At 41.0% G+C, this 15,649-nt stretch overlaps 1 protein-coding gene across 7 annotated transcripts in view; it reads left to right on the forward strand.

Moving 5' to 3' along the window:
* Positions 1-14,950, forward strand: part of SEC24D (SEC24 homolog D, COPII component) — a 157,151-nt gene extending 142,201 nt beyond the window's left edge. For all 7 annotated transcript variants that reach the window (XM_021554979.4, XM_085579331.1, XM_085579333.1 and 4 more), the window contains 13 exons: positions 1,977-2,101; positions 4,484-4,675; positions 5,311-5,404; positions 7,290-7,406; positions 7,712-7,879; positions 8,342-8,438; positions 9,045-9,190; positions 9,748-9,886; positions 10,297-10,415; positions 11,077-11,256; positions 11,391-11,582; positions 12,054-12,143; positions 12,522-14,950. In XM_021554979.4, the coding sequence (XP_021410654.2) occupies positions 1,977-2,101; positions 4,484-4,675; positions 5,311-5,404; positions 7,290-7,406; positions 7,712-7,879; positions 8,342-8,438; positions 9,045-9,190; positions 9,748-9,886; positions 10,297-10,415; positions 11,077-11,256; positions 11,391-11,582; positions 12,054-12,143; positions 12,522-12,662 (1,800 nt within the window). In that variant the 3' untranslated portion in view covers positions 12,663-14,950. The remainder of the gene's footprint in view (positions 1-1,976; positions 2,102-4,483; positions 4,676-5,310; positions 5,405-7,289; positions 7,407-7,711; positions 7,880-8,341; positions 8,439-9,044; positions 9,191-9,747; positions 9,887-10,296; positions 10,416-11,076; positions 11,257-11,390; positions 11,583-12,053; positions 12,144-12,521) is intronic.
* The last annotated feature ends 699 nt before the right edge of the window (positions 14,951-15,649 follow it).

The following is a 15,649-nucleotide window of genomic DNA, read 5'->3' on the forward strand; positions in this document are numbered from 1 at the left end:
TGCCTAAATTGCCTTCCTAAAACCTAAACCTTAGCAAGGCAATTTGACCTTGGAATCTGTTCCTGGCAAGAGTCTGCTTAGGATTCTGACCAATAAGTTATAGTGGAATTGGTTCTCTCTTCTAATATCAACTCACTGAAGAGCTCAATCCAGAGCCCACTCATGTTACTCTAAATATTTGTAGTTAGTTTTATTACAGAACTCTATTTGATACTTCTGAAAGCATAAATTACTTAATATTTTCAAACTTCAGCTCATTTTACAAAACTGCAAGTGTGACTTCATCTGACTGCAACACGGACATATTTTTCAGTTCTTGCTGGAATCTGGCAGAATTTTTTTTCCTGTGAGTGGACCTGAGGCTATCAAAAGGTTAGAAAAGGCAACTGGGTCCTACAAAATCTTTAAGTAACTACCAGTATCTTCTTCAGACCATCAAATTAATCCTGCTATGAAGAAAATTAATAATTTCTTTCTGCTTGGTTTGGTTTGGTTCTGCTTGCTGACTAGAGTACTGCTCCAAAATCCAGTGAGATCTCTGAGCTGAACTGTAAGATTTGATTGAAACCTGGGTTAGACCCCAAAGGAGGAGAGAATTGCAGGGAGATGTTGCAGAAATACAGTGTGGGACATTTAGTGTACATCCAGTGAAGCTCCATCAGATCCTGAAGCCTCAACTTCTGCCACATATCTTAAACCAGGGAGTTTCCTCTACAAGTCATCCAATCTGGTCTGCCTGCTTGCTACAAAGATGGAGCCTCAGACTTACTGCAATGTTGCAAAAAAGAAATCTCATACAAAATAACACTGCACTGGCAATGCTAAGTCATTAAATGTAGCATTATTTTGTTATTCACTTTTCATTTGGCTCCAAGTTGCAGAGGTTCCCTTCTTTTATAAATCCAGTACAAGACCAGAACTGAGAAGTCATTTCCTTTTGTGCTTATCAAATGACAAGGATGAACAGCTACAAAGAATGTTAACAAATCCCAGCTGGTTTGCATTATTGCACTCCTGCTAAGCGGATGTGGTGAGAGCACAAGTCCTTGTTTCTGCTATATATTTGTCAGAACTTAGAGATTCTTTCTAAATGCTGATCTGATACAAGAGTTTAGAAGCAGTTTTTGGTGCAGTTTCTGAAACAAGCATCCAAGTACAGTAAACAGAACACTTTTGAAAAAGACTGCCTGGGTTTGGTTCGCTGGAATTAAGCCTTATTTGCATGAGTCAAATGAGTGAGATCAAGGGTATAATGTTCAGTTTAGTTTAAAGTTTGCCAGGGACTAGGGATAAATCATAATTCAAGGGTTAGATTAATTTTTCTTAACTGGAATTTTTCTAGGGTTTAGTTTAACAAGTATAATTTAAGAGGTCAGAACGCTATATGAAGGAAGTGAATCTGTAATGAGAAAGCTGTCCTGAATTTGACACTGAATAATAACTACTACTCATTTAATGGGAGCTAAGAAAACCCATTTTAGCGGGTGTGATGTTTACTCTCTTCAATTTGTATCAACTTCCTAGGTACATCTCTTGGCATTACTCTTTTTTTAAACAAACCTTACTTTTTCTTACTTACAGAAACTTGTGTCAGTAGTGTATGCATGATTTGTGTGCCACTTACACTGTGGATAAGAGGAACATCCTAAGGAAAGCAAGGGTACAAAAAAAGCCAAAATACAAATTTTTTTAAGCACTTGAGTTCCAGCAAAAAAGTTGATGCTTCATCTTATCTAATGAACTGTTACCCTTTACATATTTTATTCCATTAGGATGCTGTTTTGCAGTGATAGTGGCTGCACTTTACCCAATACATGTCAGCTCTCTGCAGTAGTTACTATTTACAATTCACAGCCTTTTCCAAACAACTGAACACTGTATTTGCCTTGTCTTATGGTACCACCTCTAAATTTTTTCCTTGTAACAGGACACTGTCTAATTTCCCCTGTAAATGGTCTTTTTTTTTTTCTGTGTAGGACAAGAAGCCTCCTAAACCACCAGCTTTTATCTTCATGATTGATGTATCATACAGAAACATAAAGAGTGGCCTAGTGAAACTCATATGTGATGAACTGAAGATTCTACTAGATAAACTTCCAAGGTAAAGAGGCATTAGTGTGCTTGGCTTAACTCACTACACTGCATTTCTCATGCAGCTTTGCATGTTGAAAGGCAAAAGCAAGCTATGGAATATGTCAGAATTTCCAGAACAGGACTTTTTTGAGTGATAGTGACCAAATGTTAACTTTTAACACTGCTGGCAATTGTTACACTTGGATGTCTGGGCTTACTGTATGAACAGAAACAATCTGCCATGCTACTGCACATGGAGCTTGTATTCTTTTCCTTTCTTGCAGCGAACTCTAGTGGTGTTATCAGCTCAGTCACAGCTCGTAGCTTCCACTTCACTGGCGGCAGTTGTGTTCGCTGGAGCCCTGCTTTTCTCATTGAATTAAACAGGGAAACACCCAAACCAGAATACTCGGGAGTAGCCAGTCTCTCTAAAGCTGTAGTGCTGGTGGCTTGTATTTTTAGCTCTTACTGTTAATTAGCAAAACTTTTAAGGCTTCTTGCTGCACTGTGAGACTTTTCTGTCCTGGTTTCTATCTGAGAGAACACATCTTGTAAGCAGCAACGATTTTGTGAAATACAGCACATGTGCTTTGTGAGCATGAAACACAGCAGTAGTGTTACTTCTCATCATATTATTGATACTGTATTATTTTAGTGTATTTTAGTGTATTAATGTAGTTTTCAATTGAGTTTAAATAACACAGACACATAAGGAAAAGAGAGCAGTGAAAGACTGAAAAACGAAGCAGACAGGATGTTTCTTGTCTACATATAAAGGCATATAAAAAAAATCCAAAAAGAAAATGCTTTCTAAATAACAATGCTTGCAGAGGGAGAACAGACTTAGGAAATGGAGAGAGCAGTGTGAGGAAGGGTGGGAGAAGACATCCTTGGGAGAATCTGGCATATGTTAAAAATATTTTTTCTTATGGCCTTCTGGGATCCTTGTGCCAGAAAGAAATTCCGGTCCAGGGTGGGGGTTTATTTTATCAGATGCCTATGTAAGGCTACCTCTCAAGTAGTTTTTCACTGAAAATTACACTAGAGACACAAGTATTTGGTATTATCCTGGACATATCTCACAGCTTTCCATCAGGACTGGTCATGACTCTGAAGAGAATAAGAGGCATGAGTGGAGTAAAAAAAAGCATTTTTGGCAGTTTGGAAACTTGAATAGGGCAAGTAGAGGAGGAATGAAAGCAAAATATAGACATACTCATCCTTCTCACCAGCACACTGACAGATCTGTTGTGAAATAATTTGTGCCCAAGTTTTCATGTCTACTGAAAAAAGCAATTTAAAAAAGAAAGCCAGGCCCTTCAGTTTCCTCAGAGTTTTCTGTTGGCTTAAATAATATTAATTTAAAAGAAGACAAACATAAGGAGACAAACATTCCGCCAAAATCGGTGGTGAAAATGTTACTATGTTGCTTAGACACAGAGGTCACTATGTGTTCATTTTCCATTGCTGGGCAAAGACACCTGCAGAAATATTCTGCTGTTCCCACATGAGGAAAAAGCCCACTTCAGGTAATTCACCTTGAGCTTGTGTATTTTAGAGGAAGGACTTGGGGTACCAAAGGAATATGTGCAGAAAAAGAATTGCTGAAGTTTTAGAGCAGATGTTCTCAAACCTGTGTTCCAAACAAGAACTCCCTTCCTGACTGCATTTTGAGAAATACTGAGAAATGCGTTTGTAGAAATGTGTTTAGAAGTTCAGAAAACCAGACTAATGAGTTGTGTAATTATGATTTTCAGGTACATAATTAAAAATAAAAACCAAAAAGTATTTGAATGCATTTCTGTGCATATGGATCAGGTTCCTCCTTGTGAGTCTTCAAAAATAACTAGAGTGTGAGCTACAGAGACAATTAGCTGCTTAAAGCTAGCCTTTAAAACAATGATAGAATTTGATGGAAGTGGGGCAGTGCACAGTCACACTGGTAAGAGCAACATCTGGAATAAAGGTCCCAAACACCTGGTGTGTAACACCTTTGGGACTGGGATGATGTGGATGCTTCTCTTTGAAGTAGCAAAGTGCTGTATGTATAGCGCTTTGTCCTCAGCAAGCTCCATAACTAACTGTGCTGTTCTTTCTCTGCCATGTTGTCAACATGGTTTATTCTTTATCTTTGGGATTTTTGACTGTTTGAATGGGATGCACCATTGGATAGGGTTGAAAGAGTAAATAGAGCAATAAAGAGTAAACAATAGAGCAGTTGATTTTATCGGGGTGTTTGAATTTGATGTAAGGCAAAGATTGAGACCATTACAGTTGCTTGGTTGTTGTTTGCTTTGTTGTTCCCAGTACAGATAATGATCAGAGAACGGTGTTGCATGTCAAAGGGATGCTTTTATTGCAAGGTCAGGATTTCAGAATTATAACCAGTTGGGTTTTGTTTTTCTTACAGAGAAGAGCAAGAAGAATCCTCAGCAATTCGAGTTGGTTTTGTCACTTATAACAAGGTCCTTCACTTCTTCAATGTAAAAAGCAGCTTAGCTCAGCCTCAGATGATGGTGGTCACAGATGTGGCAGAAGTTTTTGTTCCTTTGCTCGATGGCTTCCTTGTTGACTTTGAGGAATCCCGATCAGTTGTTACCAAGTAAAGTACAGTTATACTTCATGAGAGTAAGATGTGAACGCTTTTGATGTGCGTTATGCCTTTTAGTCAGCTGGGTTTGGGGGCATACAGGTATCTATTGAAATACTTCAGAAACCAGGAGATGCTTCAAGCCCTGTGTTTGCTCCTCTGAGGCAAAGAAAAAGCAATAGCTATGGCCTTCTGGTGCCAAACTGGAAAGGCTATGTGGGCCAGGTGTAAACCACCTTTCAGCTATGCTGCCTCAGAGCTGGGAGACGAGTGAGGCTCTGAGCCACATTGTGATTTTGCTCTTGCAATAGGCATGATGTGCACCAGGATATGATCTTAAGACTCTGTAGTCCTTAGAGCACACCAGAACTACTTAATGATTAGCTATTTTTTTTATTTATTGCATGTTCCTTTAGGTTGCAAACTTTGAAACAATGCATCTCATAGAAATAAAAACTGCATATTTTCTTTTATTCTGGCTTGGATCCTATGAAATTGAACAAGGAAAATTTGTATTATTTTTTGCACTATGAAGTTTCATTATCAACATCTTCCTATGTGAAGATGTTGATATAGATTTCCTATGTGTGTGTTTAGGGATTACCTTACAGTGACCAGTTGAGACACTGATCCTTTCTCTTCTGTAGCTTGTTGGACCAGATTCCAGAGCTGTTTGCGGACACTAACGAGAGTGAGACCATCTTCGCTCCAGTTATCCAGGCTGGCATGGAGGCACTAAAGGTTAGAACATTCCTCTCTGTCAGAGAAGTAGCTTGAAATCAGGTTTGCTAAAAGCCAGTCCCATCAGAATGGGAAATTAGGGGGGAAAAAGGTCACTGATTGTTTCCAGCACTAATGTTCCGTTATTCTAACAGTATCTTCCAACGGCCCTAGTCAGAGTAAGAACTGACAAACATAACATCTGTTCCCAGATGTTCTTATTGAAGGAAACCAGTCCCCAGAGTCTGTTCCATGTAGGAGGGATGTTTAGGAGATGAGGAGCAGTTTCTGGTTCAGCCTTTAAGAGAAATAAAGACACATTTAGTTACCACTGCAGAACAAATGAAAACTCTTGGGTTTGCACAGTTTGGTATCTGGCTTTTTCTTTCTGGTATCTGGCATGTGTGAAGAGCAGGAAAGTCAGTGTAATAATAATAACAACAGATTTTGGTTATTCTCTTGCTTCTGCAAAACTTGTTGTGCAAAACAGGATATTTATAACTATCTGTGTGACTGAATCAGGCTGTGGCTGGAGGATTTCCGTTTAACTGACAGGCTCTCCCAGCTTGGATACAGCTGGCAGGGAATCCACGGGCCGAGGAGCTCCCCAGTTGCTTTCTGTATGTCTGGGACATCCCCGGAAGTGCTGACATTCCCTTGGAGCATTGCCAGTTAAATGCACACCGCCCTGGCTCACCACAAGATTTGAAGGGGCAGAGCACAGCCAGTGGTGCTTTAAAATGGTTGATTTGGAAGCTTTGTATGAATAAACCATAAACTTTGAGTACTTTGAGTCAAAACAAAAATTAATATTTCTCAATTTTTTTTTCTATATTTATTTAATACCTGCTTTCTTGTTATTTATTCATATTACCAGCAGGTATGTGTGCAAAGCACATCTGAATGATTTTTCCTAATATTTGACTTCTACAAAACAAATCAAAGGGCCATAATCATAAATTTCCTTTGATGATAGCTATTAAAGAAATCAGCTCTTAATTAAATGTTTTATTTAGCTCAGGATTTTTAAGTTACAATTTGTAAGGATTTTCTCCCTGAATTATTAATCTGCAAGTACCTTTGCTCAAGAAAACAGTTCTTGTCTAAAAAGAATAAACAGATTATGTTAAAAAAAGTATATTTTAGAAATTTTGTCAAGGCAGTATCACTAATCCCTGATGCATATCAGGACAAACTGGTATTTGGAAAGTCTTCGGCCTTCAGCAGAAGTCTTCTTCAAAGAAACCAAAGAAGTTGTCATTGGTGATCAAAAGTAACTGTTCCTGAAATACCAGGGGTGAAATTTCAGCCATTTTAAAAGTCAGGTGCTGCCTTCAGTTGTGTTTCTGCCATAGCAGAGAGACTTCTGGTTTTGCCAGAATGCCCCAGCTTATTTTGACAGGTGGAATATTTTGTGAACGTGGTGAGTTCTGCTTTGTGCCTGCACTGTGGCAGTGTAGATTTCAATGTGGAACCTGCTATAGGGGTGGAATTGTCAGCCATTTATAAAAATACATGGAAGACCAGTGTGCCTGACCTGCATTTTTCTGTTCAGCTGCATTTCCTTGTAATTTGATCCAATCTGAGTGTTTGTATTTGGATGCCTGTTGCATAATGCTTGTGTCCAATTGGAAAGTCTCCAAGAGAGGAGCTCCTCTTTTGCCTCTGGACAAAGTGCTGATGGAGTACCTCAGCCAGCAAACCTGTGTGCTGGACTGCTACTTCCTGGGAGAAAAGCCCTTCTTTATATGGGGGCTTATTCCATCAGGTTGTAAGCCTGGAGTTGAATTCCTGACCTCTGAGGAGCTTGCAGGAAGGGCCCACTGTTCTCTGAGCCCCCCCGTGTGTGAATATGGGCTGTTAACCCTGCAGTAATAAACGTGCCAATGTGGTGTCTTTGGAACAGGCTGCAGAATGTGCTGGGAAATTGTTCATCTTCCACTCTTCTCTGCCAACTGCGGAAGCGCCAGGGAAGCTGAAAAACAGAGATGACAAAAAACTGCTCAATACAGATAAGGAAAAGGTATTTTCTGCTCTGAGCGAAGAGGGGACTGCATCTTACATTGCAGGTCTCTAATGGGGCATTGATCCTTTTTTATCTATTTTCTTTCACACAGAAAGTGTTTGGTTATATGATGCCTCTGTACTGGTGGGTTCTCCAAGAACATACTGAGGTCTTCCCTGTATCCATGGGCGGGGGAAGCATGTTTTTGATGAAAGCCATGCCTCACTTCAAACTTCCACTTCTTCCTTTTGTCTTCACCTGGCCCTTTGATTTGTGATTAATATGTAATATGATGGTAACTTGTATTTTTTATTCCTGTGCAGACCCTCTTCCAGCCACAGGGAAATTATGAGGCCTTAGCCAAGGATTGTGTGGCCAGTGGCTGCTGTGTGAATTTGTTCCTCTTCCCAAATCAGTACATAGATGTAGCCTCCATGGGCCTTGTCACAATGTACACTGGTGGAACACTGTACAAGTACAACAATTTCCAGGTCAGTGGTGTAGGTTTCCTGCCTTTCTGACAGTAACAGCTGGAGGGTTGCTATTGTTTTTCATCTCATTTCAGTGTGTGCTTGGACATTTAGCTTAAAAGCAGAGTGAGTCTGGAAAACCTGGTTATCAATTCCAAGGGATAAAATTCAAATTTAACAACGGCAGGTTAAGCTCAAGTTTGGATCTTGAAGTAGTAATAAGCTGGCTGGCATCCTAGAATTTTGCTGAAAGGTTAAGTGCAGCAAGTTCCAGTTAATGTTCAGGCCCAGTGATGAGTGGTGGATACTTGCATATACCTGATTCTGATAACAACAATCACATTGGAAATACTTTTTAAAGGACTCAAGAGCTGTGAGCAGATTTGCTGTAGGGAGATGGGGATCATGGAGGGGATGTTGGGGCACTGCTGTGCTGCTGCCCTTCAGTGCTGAACCTCTGAACCTTCTGTTTGGTGTTTTCAGCTTGATACCGACAGCTCCCAGTTTTTAAGTGACCTCAGGAAGGATGTCCAAAAAAAGATGGGATTTGATGCAACAATGAGAGTTCGGACAAGTACAGGTAATAGGACCCATGGGAATGAACTTTAAATACTGTAGTGCCATGCAAATCACTTGTAAGATCAGACTGGTTTAATTTCATTCTGTAAATTAATTGAAAATTAATTTAATAGGCTGATGAAATCCATGGCTGTGTGTGTATATATTGTTACTGATATACGAATATATGTACACACACACACATGTACTTCCTGTATATGCCTCCTTAATAATTGATTTTCAAGCCTGAAGGCTTCTGCTCACTCTGCACACACTGTTGACTGCAAGGAAGTTGTATAAAAAGGTGTTGCTGCTGGATACTGACCTGTGCCTTCATTTTCATACTCAAATGACATTCTTAGGTCTGTCCAGCCTCTTTTATTCATTCTTAGCTCAAATGCAAGTACTAGAGAAAGGGACACACCCAGAGGCCAAGCCAGCAGTGCAGGAGCTCTGGGTGTCCAAGTCACAGCTTTTGCCTTTCTCCAGCTCTCACAAATGCATCAGCAAGGACAGTTGTTGGGACTCCTGTGGCTGTAAAGCTCAGAGGGGAAATGGCTCCTGCTTCAGTAAGCGATGTCAATTTAATGTGCCATTTTTAAATGAAATTCTCTGAATCTGGCTGCAGGCTTCAGGGCTACAGACTTCTTTGGGGCCATGTACATGAACAACACCACGGATGTGGAGATGGCAGCAGTTGACTGTGACAAAGCAGTGACAGTGGAGTTCAAACATGATGACAAACTGAATGAAGACACTGGAGCCTTAATTCAGGTAAAAAACCCACATTCATGTATACCATAAAATAGTGAGCAAGAGCAGAGAAGTGATGGTGTAGGAGTGATGGGAACAAGGCACAACTGGCACAGGCTCTTGTGCCAAAACACCACTAGTAAAGAGTGTGTGTTCCCCTACATCTGCGCTGCATGTTCTATTCAGGGGTACCCAAATCCTTTCTAAACACTCACTGAGACCTCATCAGCTGTTCATTTTTTTCCATTTCACTGTAAATAAGTTTATGTGGAGTAAGAGATTCATTGCTACTTATATAGCAGTTGTTATTGCTGTGGCAGTCCTTGTGATCTCTCTATTCAAGAGCAGCTCTATTGCTAAACCTCACTTCCCCCTCTAAGGACTGTAGGACCTTTTATGATGTTAATATGAGACTTATTTTATAAAATTGTCTGATAGATGTCCCTCAGAACCACAGGTATGCTGGTGCTACAGCTGCCAGCAGCACTGGCAGGCTGCCCTGGCTGCAGAAGGTGTCATGTGCCTTTTGTGCACAGAGAAGGTGGCTCCAGTGGTGACACTCTGTGCCTCTGTTGCAGTGTGCTGTCCTGTACACTTCGATGGGCGGGCAGAGGCGAATCCGCATACACAACATCGGTTTGAATTGCAGCTCCCAGTTAGCTGATGTCTACAGGACTTGTGAGACTGATGCACTTATCAACTTCTTTGCTAAATCAGGTACAGCAACAGACCAGTTTTGTTTCCTTTTTTACTTTGGCATGGACGAAGGGGAAGGAAAGGGGACTGAAGTAATTACTTAGTGGGAAATCATTTTTTATAACTTGCTGCTCCACACCTGAGCAATTCCTGAAATATTATGAAATTGAAAAGACTAATAATTGCCTGTTGTAGACAAACTGCCATAAAAGTAATGCTTGTGTGTAGGTAATACACAGAACAGGGCAGGTGCAGTAAGTGGCAATGGACATCCTGCTGCAGTGTTGGAGGTTTGGTGGGGTTTTTGGATATCTGTAGAAGAGGCTGAAAAGCAGCCTCAGCCCTCAGGTGTGTAAAATCAGAAACTAGCAGCAGACAGATACTTTGAGAGAGTGTCTTTTTTAACACACACTTTTAATCTGTGCTTGTAGCTTTTAAAGCTGTTCTGAACCAGCCTCTGAAGACGGTCAGGGACATCCTGATGAATCAGACTGCTCACATGCTGGCCTGCTACAAGAAGAACTGTGCCAGCCCAGCAGCTGTCAGCCAGGTAAAACCCACACCCAGTCCTACCCACACGGGCTTTGCCACAAGTGCATAACCACCCTGCAACATCAGGAGAGCCAGAAAGCAAAATTTCAGGACAGACTTGTCCTTTTCTTTGAAATAGAATTAATGACAAGTGGGATTCAGTGGTGGCACTTAGAGCACAGAGAAACTGTTGTTCTGGAACAAAAGGCACTGCCACTGATGAAACTGATGCCTATAGTCACACCAAGGAGCTCAGCCAGCCCTTTTCTTCCTGCTGGAATTATGCAGGGACTCACAAAGCTTTCATTTTTAATTCTTATGTTGTTATAAATGGTTGTAGTAATCTAATTTTTGACTAAGCAAAGTGACTGATTTGTTTCCATTCAATTTATTCAGTCACATTTTAGTGATTCAACTCAAAGAAAGACTCAGGCTTTTCCATCCCAGAGGTGCTGCAGTAACCACAAGCTTGGGCAGTGAACTGTTCATTGTTGGTGAGGACCAAATATGTCAAAAATCAGAGCTACTTATTGTGGACCACTGTTTCTCTCCTTAATTCTCCAGAGAGTGCCCCAAAAATTAACAGTGTTACAGGGAGATGACAGCAGCCAAGACAGCGACTACAACTTATAGAGCAAATAATTTCTGTTGGGTTCTTTTTAAATGTGTTGTTTTCTCAGCTGATCCTGCCAGACACGATGAAGGTGCTGCCTGTGTACATGAACTGCCTGTTGAAGAGTTGTGTGCTGGCCGGCAGGCCCGAAATCCCGACCGATGAGAGGGCTTTCCAGCGCCAGCTGGTCATGGCCATGGGGGTGGCCGACACACAGCTCTTCTTCTACCCACTGCTGCTGCCAATTGTGAGTCAGTGGTGGTTTTTTTCACTTTAATTTCTAACCCCTCTTACCTGGAAAGGAACCACTAAGATGTACCAAGGCTTTGCATAGTTACTTTTCAAATCAATTCCACAGCTCTTGTGTCTTTTGCCCCACAGCACAGCCTGGATCTGAAGAGTGACGCAGTCCCAGCCGCCATCCGCTGCTCCGAGGAGCGCCTCTCCGAGGGAGGGGCCTTCCTGCTGGCCAACGGGCTGAGCATGTTCCTGTGGCTGGGAGCCAGTGTGTCCCCAGAGCTCATCCAGGGGCTTTTCAACGTGCCATCCTTCGCACACATCAGCACCGAGGCCGTGAGTAGATGCAAACTAAGAACTGAGGATTTAGCAAGGCAAGATGCTAATCAGAGAAACAAGTGAGGTCTTTATTCATCCTTCAGCCTTAAAAGCAAGAACAGATGACCAGCAGGTGTTTAGACACCAGAATTGCTTCAAGTTACATAAAACTTAACACTTTGACACTCTGAACACTAAGAGGACAGAAGCTTTCACAATTTCTTTGATCTTCTTAAACTTTGTTGCACATGTTGAAATCCTTTCAACTGTGTATTACTAAAATTAGAACAAAAGACTTTGCAATGGTTAAGTTTTCCTGATGATGCATTTTCATCTAGTGATTATTTTAAACTGAACAATGAGTCCTCAAGGCGAGATGGAGTTTCCTGGTTTAGTATGAAATCCACAGTACCTCAGAATGTGACTGTCAGCAGCTACTCTTGGTTAAAGATGTGACTGGACTATTACAATCTCTTTTCCTTCTGACAGACATCCCTGCCTGATTTGGACAATCCATTTTCTAAGAAACTGAAGCATATCCTGGCACAAATCCAGAGCCAAAAGCCCTACACTATGAAGGTAACTGCTTTCTGCCTCAACTCATTCCTTGTACTTGTTCAAAGAAATATTTCAGGCTTTGCCAAAACTTACCAGTGGCTGTAAAAGGTATCGGGAGTCTTCCTGCATGTAGATGAGTTCCATCATGATTTGTAGGCACAGGCATCTCAAATGTGCTTTATTCTCAATCAAAACTGATTTTCAAAGGTAGTCAAGTTTCAAAGGTAACCATTTTATTCTGCACTCTTCAATTCACTTAGTCTCTCCAGCTTCTGCAATGTGGAGATTTTTTAGTTTTGGGGGTTTTCCCCACCTCAAGAGCATCCATTAGGAGACATAGGATGTAGATGGCAGTACAGTTTTCCTAAAATTATTTGCCTGTATCTCTTATCTTTCCAGCTGATGATAGTGAAGCAGCGGGAGCAGCCAGAGATGCTTTTCCGCCAGTTCCTAGTAGAAGACAAGAATATTTACGGAGGAGCCTCGTATGTGGACTTCCTCGTGTGCATTCACAAAGAGATCAGCCAGCTGCTCAGTTAAGGCAACTCGAGTAAAATGTTCAGCTCCTTTTTGCCTTTGCAGGAGGGACAGTTTTTGATGCCTGAAGACTGGCTCACGGCTCCACCAGACCCAGGCCTTCTGCTGTGCTTTACTGACCCCTTTCTGTGCTCTTTTTGTACAGTTTCATTTGATCCCACCTCTCCCTGAGTATTTTGCTTACTTCTTAAGCTGTAGAATAGGGAGTTCTGCACTCAGGTATTAATCTGCTGGGAGTCGTGACTCTCTACATGAATTGTCAGATTTCAGACTACCAATACTTAAGAGCATATATGGCATACCTTTCTTAAAAGACAATTTAGAAAATTCTCAATTATTCCTTTTGCTAGTCATAAGTTGTACCAGAGCTGGGAAAGATGATCAGAATCTGTACAGAGGAGGAAAAAAGACAAAACACTTCTTTTTCTAAGTGAGGACATGGAGTTTAACCAGATTGGCAATAAAAAGGTAGTCCAGTTTGAAGGATTTCAAAGTCCTTCCTGTGAAGCAAATCTCTGTAGAGTAAATCCTCTTTTCCCTGGAAGGGACAAGTGTTACTATATACAGAAGTAAAGCTCTAAGGACTCTTCCACAGCCAGGGTTATCCAGGAGACAGAAACGCCTCAGATTTGTAACTGGACTAGAGTAAGTGTAATGCAGGGATCACAGGAAGAGCAGTAAACAATCCTTTTGCCACCTTTGGCAGATGATGTCACACTATTATGGTACAATTCTGTCCACTTGGGGGCAGCAATTAGCTGAGCGTACTATTTAATTATATTTTCAAAATTGCACAGGTTATGCTTTATTTGGTACATTTGCTAACTGGAATATTCCCAACACAACTCATAAAAATCTGTCCCTCAAAATTTCTGTGACAGATTAGCTGTGAGATAGTTGACAGATTAACCAAAGGTTATTTGTGGTGCTATGAAGTCTCTTGTTTATTAACAGTTCAGTTACAGTGACCTCCTCTCCCATGACTAATTTAATCAATGGTCACTGCTTTGGAAAAGCTAGCCTTTGCTAATACCAATATTGAAGGTAGAATTTGGAAAGCCAGAGCCTTTGGAATGGCTGTTTACCTCAGATATGTCATCAGTCTCTGTCTCTTTAGGAGTAGTGCCGCTGAACGTGAGGTTTGAACTTTGCCAAGCTTGAAAAACTATTATTAAATAAATTAGTGTTTCAAAGAAAGCCAAAAAACACTCAAAAGTAAGGTTAAGCCTCAGTAAAGAAAAAAGTGCCTTTAAACATGTTAGTGTTGCTACTTATATTAATTATTTAATATCCACAATAAGCAGTCAAAATGCATAGTTTTTTGTTCAACAGCTTATCTATAGAGTCATTCTTGAGATGGACCAAGAGCTCTTGAATTAAGTGGCTGTATTACAAAAGGGTCCTTGGCCTGAATTCAGCTGCCAAGACGAGCACTTTTTAGCTGTAGACATTACCCTGTAAAAAGTATTTCATTTGTAAAATGACACCAGCAACATTTGTGTAAAGAAATGAGCAATTATTAAATATAATCTCTGTGTGTGTTTATGTCATACATCCCAAGTTCTCCAAGGTTCTATGGCCATGACATCCAGCAGTGAGTACACTGTAGGTCACCTTCTCCTACTGTGCCTCTCAAGAGAGGCAGCTTACATGGCCTCAGCATTTTCAGTGTGTTTCTGCTGTTATCACCCATGACTGTGGTGAGAAGACATGACCCGAGTGAAGGAAGTGTCCCAGAGAGGGGCTGTTCAGCACCAAGCTCAGGTAAGCCAAAGCTGCTCATCTTGGCAGAGCTACTGCAGCAGAGCTCTGGCCTGCCTGGGCAGTGTTACCTACAGGAAGACATCACAGTGAAGAAAGCAGCCCATGGTGACAGCAGTCCTGACAGTGACAAGTATCACACAGACATACTACAAGTGCAGTGCTTGGCTTCACCATAAACTGCAAGACTGGAGTATTTAACTCAGATTTACACAAATTTGGCCCTTTTTCTTTGCTGTTTTCATTGCTGCATTAATTATACTCAAAATTACTTTCTGTTTCATAGAACTTGCCCACTGCTTTCATTTCAGCCCATGAAAATGATGCTGTTATGAAAAGGATTAGTGCAATTCTCTTCCACTTTAAATTAACATTGAGCCAATTACACAGTTGCCATTTCTGTTAAAGCAATAAAGTTGCCAACTGCAGTAATCTTGCAAGGAGAAAATACCTTTTCTGCTATATACAGAAAGAGTGGGTTCATTTATCTGTTACTTTCAAATGACTCGATGTATCTTTCAAAAGCCAAAGGACTTGGAGATTTTTTTCAATGCAATGGTCTTGAAATGTTCACGTATCCTTTTCTAGAGTGCTCTCTGGCTATTAAACTCTATAGCAGGGCACGGAAAACCAGCTGAATTCTAAAATTAATTCCATTACTTACTGCCAGTTAACTTCCATGATCATCTCAAAACTGCTCATTCAGGTTTGGAACCTGAATTCTACTCCTCTGGAGAAAGCATTCAGCACCTATGAACACACAAAATGAACTGATGCTAGGGAAGAACCTCAACCCCCTGAGCGCATTGACTGCCAACCTGCACAGCACACCAGCATTCCAGCCAGCTTCTTGGAACCAAAACAGTACTGTGAGAGAGTTCACAGAATTCTCCAGCTGATGGCTGATTTACACACAGTGATCTACACGTGATCAATGTCTTATATTCCCTCTGAAGCCAAATGCCAACACATTTTGAGCACCTTGTCAGTGCAGGTGTTGAATTCTTCACTGAATTCAGAGGATGCAAGATAATCCAAGGACTCTAAGCCTGTTCCCGAATGGAAAGACATGACAAGGTCTAGACAGGCAGTGCAAATCAGACTGGAGGAATTATGCATTTAATACAAGTGGAAAGAAGAAACTCATCAGGCTTTTTATCTTCCAGGAGAGCATGCTCAAAAGAAGTCTTCATTTACATGTGGCAAATGAAATACTCATCAGCTCAGTG

Source organism: Lonchura striata, chromosome 4, assembly GCF_050655825.1.
Source record: "Lonchura striata isolate lonStrDom1 chromosome 4, ASM5065582v1, whole genome shotgun sequence".
Taxonomy (NCBI): Eukaryota; Metazoa; Chordata; class Aves; order Passeriformes; family Estrildidae; genus Lonchura; species Lonchura striata.